The 16680-nt window shown below is 37.2% G+C and overlaps 1 protein-coding gene across 17 annotated transcripts; it reads left to right on the top strand.

The window, feature by feature from the left end:
* Positions 1-393: 393 nt before the first annotated feature.
* LOC141717946 (uncharacterized) lies at positions 394-16062 on the top strand. Of its 17 annotated transcripts, XM_074520229.1 has the most exons (8): positions 395-840; positions 966-1278; positions 1395-1552; positions 2536-2716; positions 2831-2893; positions 3035-3133; positions 3269-3354; positions 7013-7243. In XM_074520229.1, exons 2-4 carry the CDS (start codon positions 1162-1164, stop codon positions 2678-2680), a joined length of 420 nt encoding a protein of 139 aa, XP_074376330.1. In that variant the 5' UTR covers positions 395-840; positions 966-1161; the 3' UTR covers positions 2681-2716; positions 2831-2893; positions 3035-3133; positions 3269-3354; positions 7013-7243. The 17 variants fall into 17 exon arrangements, 16 of the variants coding, with proteins under 16 accessions (XP_074376345.1, XP_074376346.1, XP_074376334.1 ...); XM_074520244.1 differs by having other exon boundaries at positions 394-1278; positions 3016-3133; positions 3305-3354; XM_074520245.1 differs by having other exon boundaries at positions 394-1278; positions 3016-3133; positions 3302-3354.
* The last annotated feature ends 618 nt before the right edge of the window (positions 16063-16680 follow it).

Here is a 16680-nt window from a genome sequence, read left to right as displayed (position 1 = left end):
GGTTTTTGAAAAGCGTTACAAGCATTTCGTTACAATAGCTAAGAAATTCTTATGCTATTGTAACAGTTCTGATTTGGTGTTACAATATCTATAAATCAAGTGTTGCATGAGAGTTACAATGTTGTACAACATGTAACACCGGCACTTACTGTTACGATAACTACTTTTTATTTTTAAAATTATTAAAGTGAATACATTAATATAAATTAATTATTGTAATATTACATAAAATATTACCGAATTTTTATGATTTATTAAATTTTATTTCAGAGACAAATGAAATTATAGAAATAAAATAAATTATTTTTTACATATATAAAAATAGATAGTTACAGATTTATTAATTAATAATGAAAATAGAGGCGGGCACAGATATCAAGATGAAAATGTGTGGGTGGTAATATTTCCCCCAAACTAAAACTTCACTGTCTCCATCTCACACACACAAGCACAATCTCTCTTCATCTCTCTCACCTGCCGTCTTCATGGATTGAGCTCGGAATTGAAACACTTTTCACTAGTCTCTCTCTTCATCTCTCGTTCTCTCTATAAACACTCTCACTAATCTCTCTCTTCATCTCTCTCTCTGACCTACACAAAAAATTGAAAAACACACCGACTATAATATACTCCTCCCAAACTCTTTGACCCAAACTCTCTGACAAATTCTCTTCTCAGCAAACTCTCTTCCAAATAAATCGAAACTTTGTTTTGAAATTATGTATGTGAATATGCATACTTTATTTAATTATGACTTACTAACTTTTCATGTTTTTCTCTGATTTTTCAGGAGATTAGGGTTCCATAAATTGGGGATTTTGCTCTTCCTTCGATTAAGTGGTAAATACATACACATTTGTTTCTCTTTCACTTTTTCTAACCTATATCTTTGTATTTGAGACAATTGGGGGTTTGTATTGTGTCTTTAAAGCTAATTGATTTTCAAGTTCAAATCTTACATTCAGTTTTGAAGTTTGTGTTTTGAGTTTGGGGTTCCAGTTCGAGGTTTGAGTTTAGCCTTTTTGGTTAAAATTTGGGGTTCGAGATTTGTCGTGGCTGGGAAACTCCTAAACCCCAAATTTGGGACTATAGCTCTTTAAGAGGGCATGGTCAGATTAACAATGTTTGAGGGACATACATTGAATTGTCAGAAGGTGATTGATGGTCCGAAACCAGGGAAAGGAGGGTTTCATCAACAACATCAGCATCAGCCACATCAACATCAGCATCAGGGGTATCATCATGCGGCAAAGAAGAGTAGTTATACATCTTATGGTGGTGGGAATTTGATGGCACCTTCTATCCCTAGTGCTGGATTTAATATGGGTGTCGCACCTGCGGGGGCATTGACACCTGCTTCGAAATAGGCTTTGACTGCTCTGCTTGCGACACAGGGTGCTGGGTTGGGGAATTTGCTTGGAGGCTTAGGAGGAGCAGTTAACCAATGGATTCCAGGGATGAAACATATGATAATTTTGATCCTCAATCAATGCATGATAACATTCTGGAGGTCGTTAGCGTATCAGGAACTTGGCATCTTGGAAAGCTTCAGGTAAGGGTCACTTTCCAAACTTTCCTGAGAACATATGGCTCTTTAAATGTAAGATGCCTGTGTTGTTCAAATTATGACTTTATGTTTTAGGCCTCGACTTTGCTCTACATGTGGAAGACCATGCGAACGGCTATAACTGAATATGCAAGTCTTAATAGAAATAGGGCAACTTTTTATTGTATGGTTAGTAATACATGCAGCAGAATACTGTGGGTACTTGAGGCCTTGAGGATTTGAATTAAGATATTGTACAAGCTCTACGAGCTATAGCAGTGTCACACAAACATGACTCATTGAGCTCTACGAGCTAGAGTCCTTAAGCATTGTAATTTTATCTTCAGAGGTGTTCCGTATTGGGTAGGAATTAATGTAGGGCAGGAAAAGCCTTCTTATGTCGTTAGCATTGAAGTAATTAGCATATTACCCGAAAAGATAGAAAGACCGTTTGTGATAGAGGTTTTGGGAAAAATTGATCCTTGTACAAGTTCCTATATCAAGATATTGTATCCACAACATGTAAAGAATAAGAGTACTAAGGTTTAAAAAAACACTAACTATATTTGATTCATTTGAGTATTTTGTATGTTCCGCTGGTAGAATATGATCAGCAGAGAGTTATATATAAGCATTTCTTCTATTACAAAATAGTAACTATGTCATTATCTGTTGAATGCTACTCGTACATGTAATACATAGTGACATGCTTAGCAGTCTGATAAAGTTCAGTTGTACTTATTATCGAACATGTTGCTTATGTTATGTATGAATACCCGTATATTATTTCAGATGATGGATATGGTCCAAACATTTTTTTGGATTTATTAAGTTTTATGCTAATTTAATATAAGCTGAAGTTTAAGAGATTAATAAATTAATGATTCAGTTCCAGACATCTGAAATTAACTCAATACTACTGTTATTATACATTGTCTGGTTATGTGCCTCTTTACTTTTGTCTATATTTGATTATGCTGTATATGTAGCAAAATGATGGAGCACATAAAACCCGAGCAAATTGAACAAACTGTCAAGGGTGAAAATTTTCAGAATGCAGCAGAGAAGTCAGGTGATCTTAAAAGTGATATTTTATCTCGGACACCAGCTAAAGCAAATGAGACTTTTACCTAACAAGTACATAAGGGATGCAACTGAACTTCCAGAAAGGTGGGTATTATAAATAATTTGCAGCAATCACTATTTTCCTCTTATAAAAGATTGTGAAATTTTAACATGTTTACCTCTATCTTTCTGAGTGGATATTTTTCTTTTATTGTGCAGGTGCCATAGCAATTTCAGTGGCTAATCCAACTGATCTTATGAAAGTTCGACTGCAATCAGAAGGTAAATTGCCTGCTGGTGTTGCTAGGCTTTATTTTAGCGCTAGTTCTTATTACACCATAGTGCAACATGTAATTCCCTTACTAATTGGCGAAGAGATATATTTATAGCTTTACTATTTACAGCTAATTATAACTAAAACAGGAAGGACTTTCTGCTTTGTGGACTAGACTGGGTGCCAATATTGCACGAAATACAACTATAAATACAGGGGAACTTGCAAGTTATGATCAAGTGAAGCAGGTAGCCTTGTAGAGTTTACTGTCTGAAATAACATTAAAGGTGTTATTATACTGATATACTTGCTATGCACACTCATTTTTTGTGTCTGCCAATCTGTTTAAATTTTCTTATTTATGTAGATTATGCAAATTCCAGGGTTTTTGGATAATATTTTCACTCATCTACTAGCAGGCTTAGGAGCTGGGTTCTTTGTAGTTTGCATCGGATCTCCTCTTGACGTGGTATATTTATCCTCTCTGCTTGGTTATTTAATTTTGTTGTATTTTAAAGTAGTCAAAATTGATGCTGAGAAATGAATTTGAATATTATAAAATATATTATAGAAATTTCAAAGAGTGGTAACAACATCTGTCTATAATCAGTTCAAAACTTCTAAATACTACATTTACTTCCCTTGACAACGCATAACCATGTTATTATCTCGCCAAGTACATTAGCGTTCTTACAAACATTACTTTATATATGGATTGAATGTTATAGCAGATCTACTAGGTACCTAATAGATTACTTTGCCTTCTACATTGTTTATATTCCAGAGTTGCATTTTAATACCATGTATATAAAGTTCTGAGACAACAAAATCAATGTATAAGTCTTTTGAGTAAATACACACAACACTTGCGTCAAACAAAAATACAAGGATGATATACCACATAATTAAAAACTGTCGCGCCCTCTAAACCCAGGTCAGAGGTTTAGGGTCCACAACACACACGCACACCATATATAAACCTGTTTATGATAATAATAATATATGCAATGACCCTACTTACCATAACCACGGATCGTAAAAAGTTCAAAGTATGTCCAAAAGCCACAACCTTATTTATTACAACGTACCAAATCCCAATTTATTTATATCTTACAACCGAAGTAAAACTTTATTACAAACTTTTAACAAAACCAATCCAAGCATCTTCCGCTAGCTTATTCCATTTAACCTGGAAACCTAGCTTGCGCACTCGACTGGGGATCCTCGCTACCACCATTTTCCTTTTTAACTGGAAAAGAGCATAAACGGATTTGTAAGAGTGAGCTAACTAGCTCAGCAAATCATAATGACAGTCACTACAATGACAGTCACTGTAGTAATGATCAATTGAAATGATACAAGGAATCAAATTTCCTGATAAGCAATGATTAGAATTAGATATTCACTTTCATTTTTAAAAACCAAGGCTGCTGATCAGTCACACACTAACCCCCAGCAAGGCTCCCAACTTTGTTCTTTATACTGGATCCAAGTTTTTATTATTTAAAAGTGTAATAAAGATTTGAATAATTAAATAAAGATGTGTACTGGTTTTGGCAGCAATTACTGATTGTTATTTAATTATTTATGATTTGTGGATATGTGGGATTGGATTGTGTGATTTATTGGTGAGTTATATGATTTTATTTCTCTTGTAAAAGTAAATTTTACTACAGTTTTAATTCTATAGATAATTGGATTGTCTTTAAAATTGGTTTTATAATTTTATAATTTTGATAATTATTTTTAGGATTTTATAAAATTGAGAAATCAATATTTTATTAATTATTTATTTTTAAATGATTTTCTGAGTATGTTTGGTTGTAAAATTCATATTTAATTATGGAAATCTTCAAAAATTACGAAACTCATATTTTATGAAGTTTAAAATATTCTGAGAATTTTAAAATTATTTTGAAAATTTTCGGGAATCGTTTTACCCGCGCGTCATTTCTTTATTTGTTAATTGTTAAAAAGCGGGTACGAAACACACCTTAAAAAGTGTTTTAAAAATTTCGAAACTTATGTTGTATAAACTTGGGGATATTTATGACATTTTAAGATTATTTTCATAATTTTCTGGGATTATTTCTCGTGTACCTTTGTCTGTTAAATTCGAGTTTCAGGACAAAATCGAGCTCCAGAACCTCCGTATCTATCTTAAATTTTACGTGTCAATTTCTTATTAACCGGGGACACGTGCTATGCTTTATGTTGCAACATCTGTTAACAAATAAAAAAAAAAAGAGAAACAAACCCCCCAGTTGTTCACTGTCCTCTTCGAGTCTCTCTATTCTCTACTCTCTATTCTATGTTCTCTCTTTCAATCTCTTAATCTCTCATTTCTCAGTCTCTCTTTTTCTTTCTTCCTCTCCGTTCCGTTTTCCTTCCCAGCGTTGCTCGCCCGTCGCCGTTTTCGGTACTTATTCTGGTACTTTCCCGGCTGTTTCTTCTTGTTCGATTATGGATTTATCTTGATTGGTATATATATATGTGTGTATTGTGTGTGTTGTGGCGGCGCGTGGCGGCGCGTGTGCGATGCTGTGTGTTCAGTTGGGCTGGTTTCCTTGTTGGGCTTGACCTGTTTGCAGTTGGGCCTGTTAAACTTGGGCCTGGCTGTTGATGTTGGGCCTCTAACAGTGAGGCTAGTGGTGTGTAGTTGGATTTGATTATTTGGGCCTTTTGTTGGGCCTGTTTACGCAGCAGATTGGTTATTGTAAATTGATTTTTATTTAATTTTCTGCAGGAAAATAAATGAGTATCATTCGTGAAATTAAAAATTTTTGTGGCGGGAAAAATAATATTAATCGGTATAATTTATTTGGGAACCCGTATTATATCGGGCGCCAATAAATTGTGCCACCGTTGACGATGAACTTCAGTGAGTCAACGGTGGACGGTGATGACGATGTTCTGAGTCCTAAATTCTATAAATAAATAAAATGATTACGTAAAATATTTTCGGACCTAAATAATTAATTTCGAATAATGTTGGGATGTATGTTGTATAAAATAATGAAGTGATATTGGGGATTGTTGTGGATTATTGACGTCGATTGTAATCGACGGGTAGTCTTATAAACAAATACGATGCTGCCAAAATTTTCTAAAAACATATTGTAAACGTACATAATTATGTTCTACGTGTTACCCCTATTTATGTTCGAGAGATGTGATTACGTGATTATGGGTATAATAATAATACGAGCCGGGTTGTCGGATTTGGGTTATTAGGATTTGAGGATATCAAGCATGTCGGTATAACTAATTAGGATATTCTGTATTTGTAGATCACAATCGAGTTTCCCAGGATCAAAGTCAGCATGAAAGCTACCTAGGGTTTTGTAAAGTGTTGCAAGGAAAGTATCCCTGACCATTCTTTTATGGTTCAGTGCATATGAATAGCTAAATGCTTTATTTTCGTAATGGAACATAAACGTTTCAAGTTACGTATCCCCGTAGTTATAAATCACTGTTTTTAATTTTTTTTTGTGGGAAAAGTAACTTCGAAAGGTACCTATCTCGAATGAAATGATTTGCGAAATGGCTTTTATATGTGTGTTGGTTAAATAAATGATTTTGAAAATGAAATAGGTACAAGTGTTTTGAAAATTGGATAAAACGGTCAGATATGGGATACATTGGGGCCAGAGTAGGCCTATTGAGGTGGCGTAAGAGTCTAATTCGGTTGCACGCACTGTAAAACCGATTAGTCCAGCAGGTCAGAGACCTAGCTAGTCTCTCAGTTCCAGAATAGGTAAATGGGATGGCAGTTAGAGCCGTCTGGTGTTGATAGCCTGATCATCTGTCTTCACATATCCGCTACGTATTTGATTTGGATTTGTGATTCCCGTAAGCGCATGAGTAGTTGATACAGCGGTTTTGTTAATGTGATTAGCATGCTAAAATTGGACTCTAGTATTTACACAGCACACTACTATGTTGTTTTGATAAAGCATGCTAGTTAGTGATATTTAGTTATCTCTGATTTTCATTATATAATGTTGATATCATGATTACAGCTCTGTTTCTATTACTGTTACATTACTGTTTTATTCCGTTATTCATATTTTGGTATTGCTGAGCGATTATGCTCACACTTGCAAACTGTTGTGTATATTCCGCAGATGCCTAGAAGACCAGTCAAACAGACCCATGTTCCTGCCCCTACTGGACCCGGCTCCTCTGAGGTAGTTTGTATCAGGCCATGAGGTCTAAGGAGTTGCTGAATAAAGTTAGTGTATGTTAGATGTTGAATAAAGGGCTTGTAATAATGAGAATCTGAATTATACTTGAACCTGGAACGGATCTTGGTTTGGGGTCAAGTTAGTATAATTTAATAATAATCTTGTTATTTATATTTTGGTTATGGTGTTCGGTGACGTCAACTCCTGACCCCGGGGTTGAGGCCGTCACAGTTGGTATCAGAGCTACAGGTTCAAGTCTCTGATTCAGGTTAGGGATTGTGTCGAGTAGGTGATAATATGAGTCTTTAGGTGTGAGTCAACAACTTATATAGAGGAGCAAACCTTTAGAGTCAGTCGAGGGTTTTGACGGCGTTAACCTGACATCTATTAAATGTTTTGATAGAATTGCCTTGACCTGGTTGTGTCTTGCCTGTATATTTATTATGTTGACAGTGGCCTATTGCGGTTGCGATTTCGAGTTCTCCAACTCGGGAGAATCCCTCTGATTCGGATAGCTCAGATTCTGAGAGACCCCCGGATGTTGTTATTGAGGAGACCCTTATGCCTCCTCCACCAATTCCTTCCTTTGTGCCGAGAGACATCCCTGGATCTGGTCCTCGTCCCCGTTGGGTACGTAGGTCTGTGTCTGCTGTCAGGGATTTCCCTCCCGGCTGCGGTCCTAGTTCTTCCATGATGAGACCTCCAGTACCTCTCGTGGCCCCAGTGGTACTTCTTCACCGATCCCTTACCATGTTTACCGAGCGGTGAGCACTTCCTTTATCAGAGATCAGAGTCCGGAGTTTGCTGCTCAGTTTGACCAGGTACCTATTGCAGCATTCCAGGGTATTTCTGCCCCTTCCCCTGAGGTGCGTGCATGTGTGAGAGCATTGACCCAGATGGTTGTAGAGAGGGTTAGATCTGTTGACCGTTTCATTAGTTCAGTGTTTAGAGCTGTGCAGTATCAGGACCTAGTGAACTGGCTAGTGTTTGAGCTAGGCTCCATTGGTGGCAGTGGTAGTGGCTAGACAGAGTTGCAGCAGAGAGATAAAGAGCTCAAAGTTGCCTTCTAGGAGTTCTGTAGTTGTTTACTTTGTATATGTACATTATGTTGTGATAGTTTGTAGTAGGCGAGGCTGCTATGACAGCCAATTTTGGTGTGTATTCGGATGGTTCTTTTCGGTTGGATTTTCTGTTGTACTAGTTGGATTTTGTTGGTTAATGTATTTTAGCTGCTTTATTCTATTCAATTTTTTTTATTGTGCGTTGCTATTATTGTTGTTATTATTATTGTTGTTTCTGTTGCCGGCATTTTTAGATATAATCATTCACTTAGGATGGATTCAATTAAACCTGGGATGATAATATTGTCTTAGTGGCAACGCTCTCCTGATTCATAAATATAAACAGCTGGAGCAATCCATTTTCTTATATATGACTGTTATGTTTCAGGAGATGCCATCAAAGAGAAACTCTTAACCCAATAACGGATCTGCTGAGGATCCTTCCATGAGTGAATTGATGAATTTGTTGCGTCAGCAGTCTGTACAGCTTGTCCAACAGCAACAACAATTCCAGTAACAGCAACAACAACAACAGCTCATACAACAACAACAGCAGCAACTACTAATCCAATAGCAGCATGAGATGATGGGGCAAATCAGGGTGTTAGTTTTAAGTCTTTTCAAGCAGTGAAGCCCCCAGAGTTTAAAGGAGAAGTAGATCCTGTTGCTGCCAGGATATGCTTAAAGGAGATGGAAAAGGCGTTCACGCTCACTAAGGTAAGTGAGGAATTAAAGACAGACTATACTAGTTATTTTCTAAGGAATGATTCAAATTATTGGTGGGAATCTACGTGAGCTCTAGAAGGAGAAGGTCCAGTTCCATGGGCCAGATTCACAGAGTTGTTTTTGGAAAAATACTTTCCGGACTGTCTCTAGAGTCAAATGGAGATGGAATTTTTAGAATTGAAACAAGGAGATAGGAGTGTTACAGAATGAAGCGAAGTTTACGGAGTTGGCCCGTATAGCACCGGAATATGTGAGTTCAGAAGCTCAACGAGCGAAGCGGTTTCAACAAGGGTTGAAGCCAGAAATAAGGAGTGGAGTTGTAGCCTTAGAACTCAAGACCTATACTTCGGTAGTTCAGGCTGCCCTAGTGATAGAGAGTGATCAGAAATTAGCTGCAAAGGAACAGGGTGTGAAGAAAAGGAAATTTGAAAGTGGACCCGCTAAGTCAGAATCAGGAATAGCAAGTCGGAAGTTCTAGCGTTGGTTTAGAAAGAATAAGAATAAGAGGTTCAAAAGGCAGAATTTTCCCCAGGCTAAACCCGGTACTACTTCAGTTAACTCTGCCCCGATGAGGATGAGTAAGCCAGTGGTTGATTGTAAGACGTGTTGGAAGAAGCACAATGGATAGTGCCGAGAGAATATCAATTATTTTAAGTGTGGACAGAAAGGTCACTATTCCATGGAGTGTAAGTCTGAGATTCAAGGAGTTACTTGCTTTAGTTGCGGCAAAGTGGGACACATAGTTAGGAATTGCAAGTCAGTGACCCAAGGTAATGCGGGAAGGAGTGTGTCCCAAGGACCAGCAACCAGTACTGCGAGAGCTAGGACTTTCAAGATGACCCAGAAGTCTCCAGTTCATGACTCCGATGTGGTTGCAGGTATGCTTACTCTTAATTCCGTACCTGTGAACGTATTGTTTGATTCGGGAGCGTCCAAATCTTTTATATCTGTGAATTGTGTGAATAAAATGAAATTGATGTTAGAAGACCTAGGCAAACCTCCGACCATAGAATTGGCTAATAAAGATAAAATACATGTAAAACAATTTTGTCCTAGTTGTTTTCTAGAGATTTCAAGGTATATGTTCCCAGTTGACTTAATACCTTTCGAGTTGGGAGACTTTGATGTTATTTTAGGTATGGATTGATTGTCTTGATATAAGGCAAATATTGACTGTAAGAAAAAGAGAGTTGTTATGTATTCCCCCGATAATAAAAGGACCAGTTACCAAGGACAGAGACAAGATAGAAAGTTCCTTTCAGTAATGCAAGCAAAGAGACTGCTGCGGCAAGGATGTGAGGCGTACTTGGCTCATGTGGTGGATATGAAGAAAGAGACCCCTATTTTGGATGAGATTCCCATAGTGAGAGAATTCCCTGATGTTTTTCCAGAAGAGTTACCAGGATTGCCACCTGATCGAGAGATAGAGTTCTCTATTGATTTGATACCTGAAGCTGAACCAGTTTCTAAGGCTCCATACAGGATGGCCCCGATGGAAATGAAAGAATTGGCTAAGCAACTTCAGGAATTATTGGACAAGGGAGTCATTTGACCCAGTGTTTCTCCATGGGATGCTCCAGTGCTATATGTGAAGAAAAAGGATGGAAGTATGAGATTGTGTATTGACTACAGAGAGCTGAACCAGTTGACAATAAAGAATAAGTATCCTTTGTCACGAATCGATGATTTGTTTGATCAACTTAAGGGAGCATGTTACTTTTCAAAGATTGACTTAAGATCTGGCTACCACCAACTGAAGATAAAGCCTGAAGATATCCCCAAGACTGCATTCAGAACAAGGTATGCCCATTATGAGTTTTTAGTGATGTCGTTTGGATTGACGAATGCTCCAGCGGCTTTTATGAATTTGATGAATAGGGTATATAAGGAGAATCTGGATAAGTTTGTTATTGTATTTATTGATGATATCCTCATATATTCAAAGAATCCAGAAGATCACGCAATGCATGTACAAATTGCCCTTCAAAAATTAAGAGAAAAGCAATTATATGCGAAGTTTTCTAAGTGTGAGTTTTGGCTGACGGAAGTACAGTTTCTTGGTCATGTAATAAGTAAGGAAGGTATCAAAGTAGACCCAGTAAAGATCGAAGCCGTATCAAAGTGGGAGCAACCGAAGACACCAACGGAAATAAGAAGTTTTCTTGGATTAACAGGATATTATCGAAGGTTTGTGAAAGATTTCTCGAAGATTGCGTCCCCATTAACCAAGCTGACCAGGAAGAATGAGAAGTTCGTTTGGACGGAAAAGTGTGAAGAAAGTTTTCAGGAATTGAAACGGAGATTGGTGACGGCTCCAGTGTTAGCATTGCCAGATGAGACGGGAAACTTTGTAATCTATAGTGATGCTTCTTTGAAAGGATTAGGTTGTGTGCTAATGCAGCATAATAAAGTTATTGCTTATGCCTCCAGAGAGTTAAAGCCTCACGAGCAAAAATATCCAGTTCATGACCTTGAGTTGGCGGCTATAGTGTTTGCTCTAAAGTTATGGTGTCACTACTTATATGGAGAGAAATGTGATATTTATACAGATCATAAGAGCCTGAAGTACATATTCACATAGAAGGATTTGAACATGAGACAGAGAAGGTGGTTGGAGCTGATTAAGGACTACGATTGTTCGATTAACTATCGCCCAGGTAAAACCAATGTGGTGGCTGATGCCTTGAGTAGAAAAGAAAGGCTGAATATGATTAAGATGGTAGAAGAACTAGCACAAGATTTGGAAAGAATGGAGATTGAGGTTCGAGTACGTAGCGAAAGTCAGGAGCAACTATATGAAGTCACTGTACAGCCGACATTGATGGAAAAGATCATAAGGTGTCAGGAAGGAGTTATGGAACAAGAGTTGGATACTTTGACAGGAGAAGAGTTGTGTACTCAAAAAGATAGTCAAGGTTTGTATAGATTTTCATCCAGAGTTTGGATTCCTAATGTAACAGAATTAAAGAACGAGATATTACACGAAGCGCATAACTCTAGGTTTTCTATCCACCCTGGTAGTACTAAGATGTACCAGGACTTTAAGAGAAACTTTTAGTGGCCAGGAATGAAGAAGGATATTGCCAATTGGGTAAGTAAGTGTTATGTATGTCAAACGGTGAAAGCAGAGCATCAACGACCGAGTGGATTGTTACAACCTTTGGAGATTCCCCAATGGAAGTGGGAAGAGATTGCTATGGATTTTGTAGTGGGATTTCCAAGGACGAGAGCGAATCATGATGCTATTTGGGTAATCATTGATACGTTGACTAAGTCGGCGCATTTCCTTCCGATCAATGAAAGGTATTCGTTGGAAAGGTTAGTTAAGTTATACTTGGATGAGATAGTTACCAAACATGGAGTGTCTGTGTCTATAGTGTCAGATCGAGACCCGAGATTTAATTCCAGGTTCTGGACTAAATTCCAAGAATGCCTAGGAACGAAGTTGAATATGAGCACCACCTATCATCCTCAGACGGACGGTCAAAGTGAAAGAACGATTCAGACCATAGAGGATATGTTGAGAGTCTGTGTTCTGGATTTTATGGGTAATTGGGATGAACACCTACCTTTGATTGAGTTCTCGTATAATAACAGTTATCATTCCAGTATCGGAATGCCGCCTTACCAAATTTTGTATGGACGTAAGTGTAGATCCCCGTTATATTGGGATGAGGTAGGAGAAAAGAAAGTGTTAGGTCCTGAGTTGGTTCAGCAAACAAGAGATGCCATAATATTGATTCGGAAAAGGCTGGAAGCAGCCCAAGATAGACAGAGGAAATATGCAGATTTACATAGGAAAGATATGGACTTCGAGATAGGAGATCTGGTGTTACTAAAGGTATCACCTTGGAAAGGGTTAGTACGATTTGGTTAGAAGGGTAAACTTAGCCCTAGATTTATAGGACCCTTTGAGGTTTTGAAGAAAATAGGAAAGGTTGCTTATGAGATAGCGTTACCGCCGCAGTGGCAGCACATTCATAATGTGTTCCACGTGTCTATGTTGAAGCCCTATGTCTGTAATTCGAATCAAGTCATAGAATATGAACCAATTGAGTTTCATCCAGATTTGTCCTATATGGAACAACCGGTCCAAATCCTAGACCGTAAGGAACGAGTCCTTAAGAATAAGTCGATTCCTATAGTAAAAGTTTTGTGGAGAAATTCTCGAGAAGAAGAGTCTACTTGGGAATTAGAGTCAGACATGCTTGATAAATATCCTCATCTGTTTAGTTAAGTCAGATTCTGGGGACAGAATCTTTTTAAGGAGGAAAGGATTTAACGACTCGTGTATTTTTCTTTTTATTATTTAAAAGTGTAATAAAGATTTGAATAATTAAATAAAGATGTGTACTGGTTTTGGCAGCAGTTACTGATTGTTACTTAATTATTTATGATCTGTGGATATGTGATATTGAATTGTGTGATTTATTGGTGAGTATATGATTTTATTTCGCTTGTAAAAGTAATTTTTATTACAGTTTTAATTCTATAGATAATTGGATTGTCTTTAAAATTGGTTTTATAATTTTATAATTTTGATAATTATTTTTAGGACTTTATAAAATTGAGAAATTAATATTTTATTAATTATTTATTTTTAAATGATTTTCTGAGTATTTTGGTTGTAAAATCCATATTTAATTATGGAAATCTTCAAAAATTACGAAACTCATATTTTATGAAGTTTAAAATATTCTGAGAATTTTAAAATTATTTTGAAAATTTTCGGGAATTGTTTCACCCGCGCGTCGTTTCGTTATTTGTTAAAAAGCGGGTACAAAGCACACCTTAAAAAGTGTTTTAAAAATTTCGAAACTTATGTTGTATAAACTTCGGGATATTTATGATATTTTAAGATTATTTTCATAATTTTATGGGATTATTTCTCGTGTACCTTTGTCCGTTAAATTCGAGTTTCAAGACAAAACTGCCGTATCTATCTTAAATTTTACGTGTCAGTTCCTTATTAATCGGGGACACGTGCTATGCTTTATGTTGCAACATCTGTTAACAAATAAAAGAAAAGAAAAGAAACAACCCCCCCGGTTGTTCACTGTCCTCTTCGAGTCTCTCTACTCTCTACTCTCTATTCTCTGTTCTTTCTTTCAATCTCTTAATCTCTCGTTTCTCAGTCTCTCTTTTTCTTTCTTCCTTTCTGTTCTCTCGTTTCTCAGTCTCTCTTTTTCTTTCTTCCTTTCTGTTCCGTTTTCCTTCCCGGCGTTGCTCGCCCGTCGCCGTTTTCGGTACTTCTTCCGGTACTTTCCCGGGTGTTTCTTCTTGTTCGATTATGGCTTTGTCTTGATTGGTATATATATATATATATAAGTGTGTGTATTGTGTGTGTTCAATTTGCATGTGTGTGTGTGCCAGTGTTTGTGTGTGTGTGTTGTGGCGGCGCGTGGCCACGTGTGTGCGATGCTGTGTGTTCTGTTGGGCTGGTTTCCTTGCTGGGCTTGACCTGTTTGCAGTTGGGCCTGTTAAACTTGGGCCTGGCTGTTGATGTTGGGCCTCTAACAGTGAGGCTAGTGGTGTGTAGTTGGATTTGATTATTTGGGCCTTTTGTTGGGCCTGTTTACGCAGCAGATTGGTTATTGTAAATTGATTTTTATTTAATTTTCTGCAGGGAAATAATGAGTATCATTCGTGAAATAAAAAATTTCGTGGCGGGAAAAATAATATTAATCGGTATAATTTATTTGGGAACCATATTATATCGGGCGCCAATAAATTGTGCCACCGTTGACGATGAACTTCGGTGAGTCAACAGTGGACGGTGATGACGATGTTCTGAGTCCTAAATTCTATATATAAATAAAATGATTACGTAAAATATTTTCGGACCTAAATAATTAATTTCGAATAATGTTGGGATGTATGTTGTATAAAATAATGAAGTGATATTGGGGATTGTTGTGGATTATTGACGTCGATTGTAATCGACGAGTAGTCTTATAAACAGATAAGATGTTGCCAAAATTTTCTAAAAACATATTGTAAACGTACATAATTATGTTCTACGTGTTACCCATATTTATGTTCGAGAGATGTGATTACGTGATTGTGGGTATAATAATAATACGAGTCGGGTTGTCGGATTTGGGTTATTAGTATTTGAGGATATCAAGTATGTCAGTATAACTAATTAGGATATTCTGTATTTGTAGATCACAATCGAGTTTCCCAGGATCAAAGTCAGCGTGAAAGCTACGTAGGGTTTTGTAAAGCGTTGCAAGGAAAGTACCCCTGACCATTCTTTTGTGGTTCAGTGCATATGAATAGCTAAATGCTTTATTTTTGTAATGGAACAGAAACGTTTTAAGTTACGTATCCCCGTAGTTATAAATCACTGTTTTCAAATTGTTTTGGGGGAAAAACAACTTCGAAAGGTACCTATCTCGAATGAAATGATTTGCGAAATGCATTTTATATATGTGTGCTGGTTAAATAAATGATTTTGAAATTGAGATATGTACAAGTGTTTTGAAAATTGGATAAAACGGTCAGATATGGGATAAATTGGGGCCAGACTAGGCCTATTGAGGTGGCGTAAGAGGCTAATTCGGTTGCACACACTATAAAACCGATTAGTCCAGCAGGTCAGAGACCTAGCTAGTCTCTGAGTTCCAGAACAGGTAAATGGGATGACAGTTAGAGCCGTCTGGTGTTGATAGCCTGATCATCTGTCTTCACATATCCGCTACATATCTGATTTGGATTTGTGATTCCCGTAAGGGCATGAGTAGTTGATACAACAGTTTTATAAATGTGATTAGCATGCTAAAATTGGACTCTGGAATTTACACAGCACACTACTATGTTGTTTTGATAAAGCATGCTAGTTAGTGATATTTAGTTATCTCTGATTTTCATTATATAATGTTGATATCATGATTACTGCTCTGTTCCTATTACTGTTACATTACTGTTTTATTCCGTTATTCATATTTTGGAACTGCTGAGCGATTATGTTCACCCTTGCAAACTGTTATGTATATTCCGCAGATGCCTAGAAGACCAGTCAGATAGACCCATGTTCCTGCCCCTACTGGACCCGGCTCCTCTGAGGTAGTTTGTATCAGGCCATGAGGTCTGAGGAGTTGCTGAATAAAGTTAGTGTGTGTTAGATGTTGAATAAAGGGCTTGTAATAATGAGAATCTGAATTATATTTGAACCTGGATCAGATCTTGGTTTGGGGTCAAGTTAGTATAATTTAATAATAATCTTGTTATTTATATTTTGGTCATGGTGTTTGGCGACGTCAACTCCTGACCCCGGGGTTGAGGCCGTCACACAAGGCACACATTGGCCTATCATGACTACGAATCTGGTACGATCACGAATCTGGTCCATATTTAAAAACAATCTGATTGGGAATATAACAAACCCTGAGTATGAAATTAATATCGCATTAATTATATTAAAATTGGGCTGACAGCTAGGCCCAGTTGGAGGGGACCAAAACCCTGAATATTAATTAATTTTATGATTAATTAATAAAGGATAAATCAACTATTAAGATGAGTCCTAGAGAGGGCATAAATTCTTGTAGATTAGTCTCCAAGGGACCTAATAGGATAATGAATCAGTTTCCTACTTCATAGGACTCCAAAGTCCATTCTAATTCTGAGACTTGTCCACCAAGTCTCCTAGATCTAGTACAATTCAAGAACTCTCAACATCTATATAAAGGGGCTCAACCCATCAATCAGAACTACATTTTTGGCTTGATTCTCTAACTCACGGAGATACGTAGGCATCTCGTAAAGGTAGAGTTAAGCTACGAAACACGAGAGCAGCCACTAAAGGCCTTGAGCTCC

Source organism: Apium graveolens, chromosome 4 (genome assembly GCF_009905375.1).
Source record: "Apium graveolens cultivar Ventura chromosome 4, ASM990537v1, whole genome shotgun sequence".
NCBI lineage: Eukaryota > Viridiplantae > Streptophyta > Magnoliopsida > Apiales > Apiaceae > Apium > Apium graveolens.
Note: the sequence above shows the minus strand (reverse complement) of the source record. Positions and strands in the feature narration are given on the sequence as shown.

Excerpts from the sequence above, each read along its gene's own strand:
- LOC141717946 (XM_074520239.1), top strand. The coding sequence starts at position 1,162 with ATGGTCCGAAACCAGGGAAAGGAGGGTTTCATCAACAACATCAGCATC. Across the intron at positions 1,279-1,394 it reads TAGTTATACATCTTATGGTG|GGTGCTGGGTTGGGGAATTT; the intron begins GTGGGAATTTGA and ends CTTGCGACACAG. Across the intron at positions 1,553-2,535 it reads GGCATCTTGGAAAGCTTCAG|CAAAATGATGGAGCACATAA; the intron begins GTAAGGGTCACT and ends CTGTATATGTAG.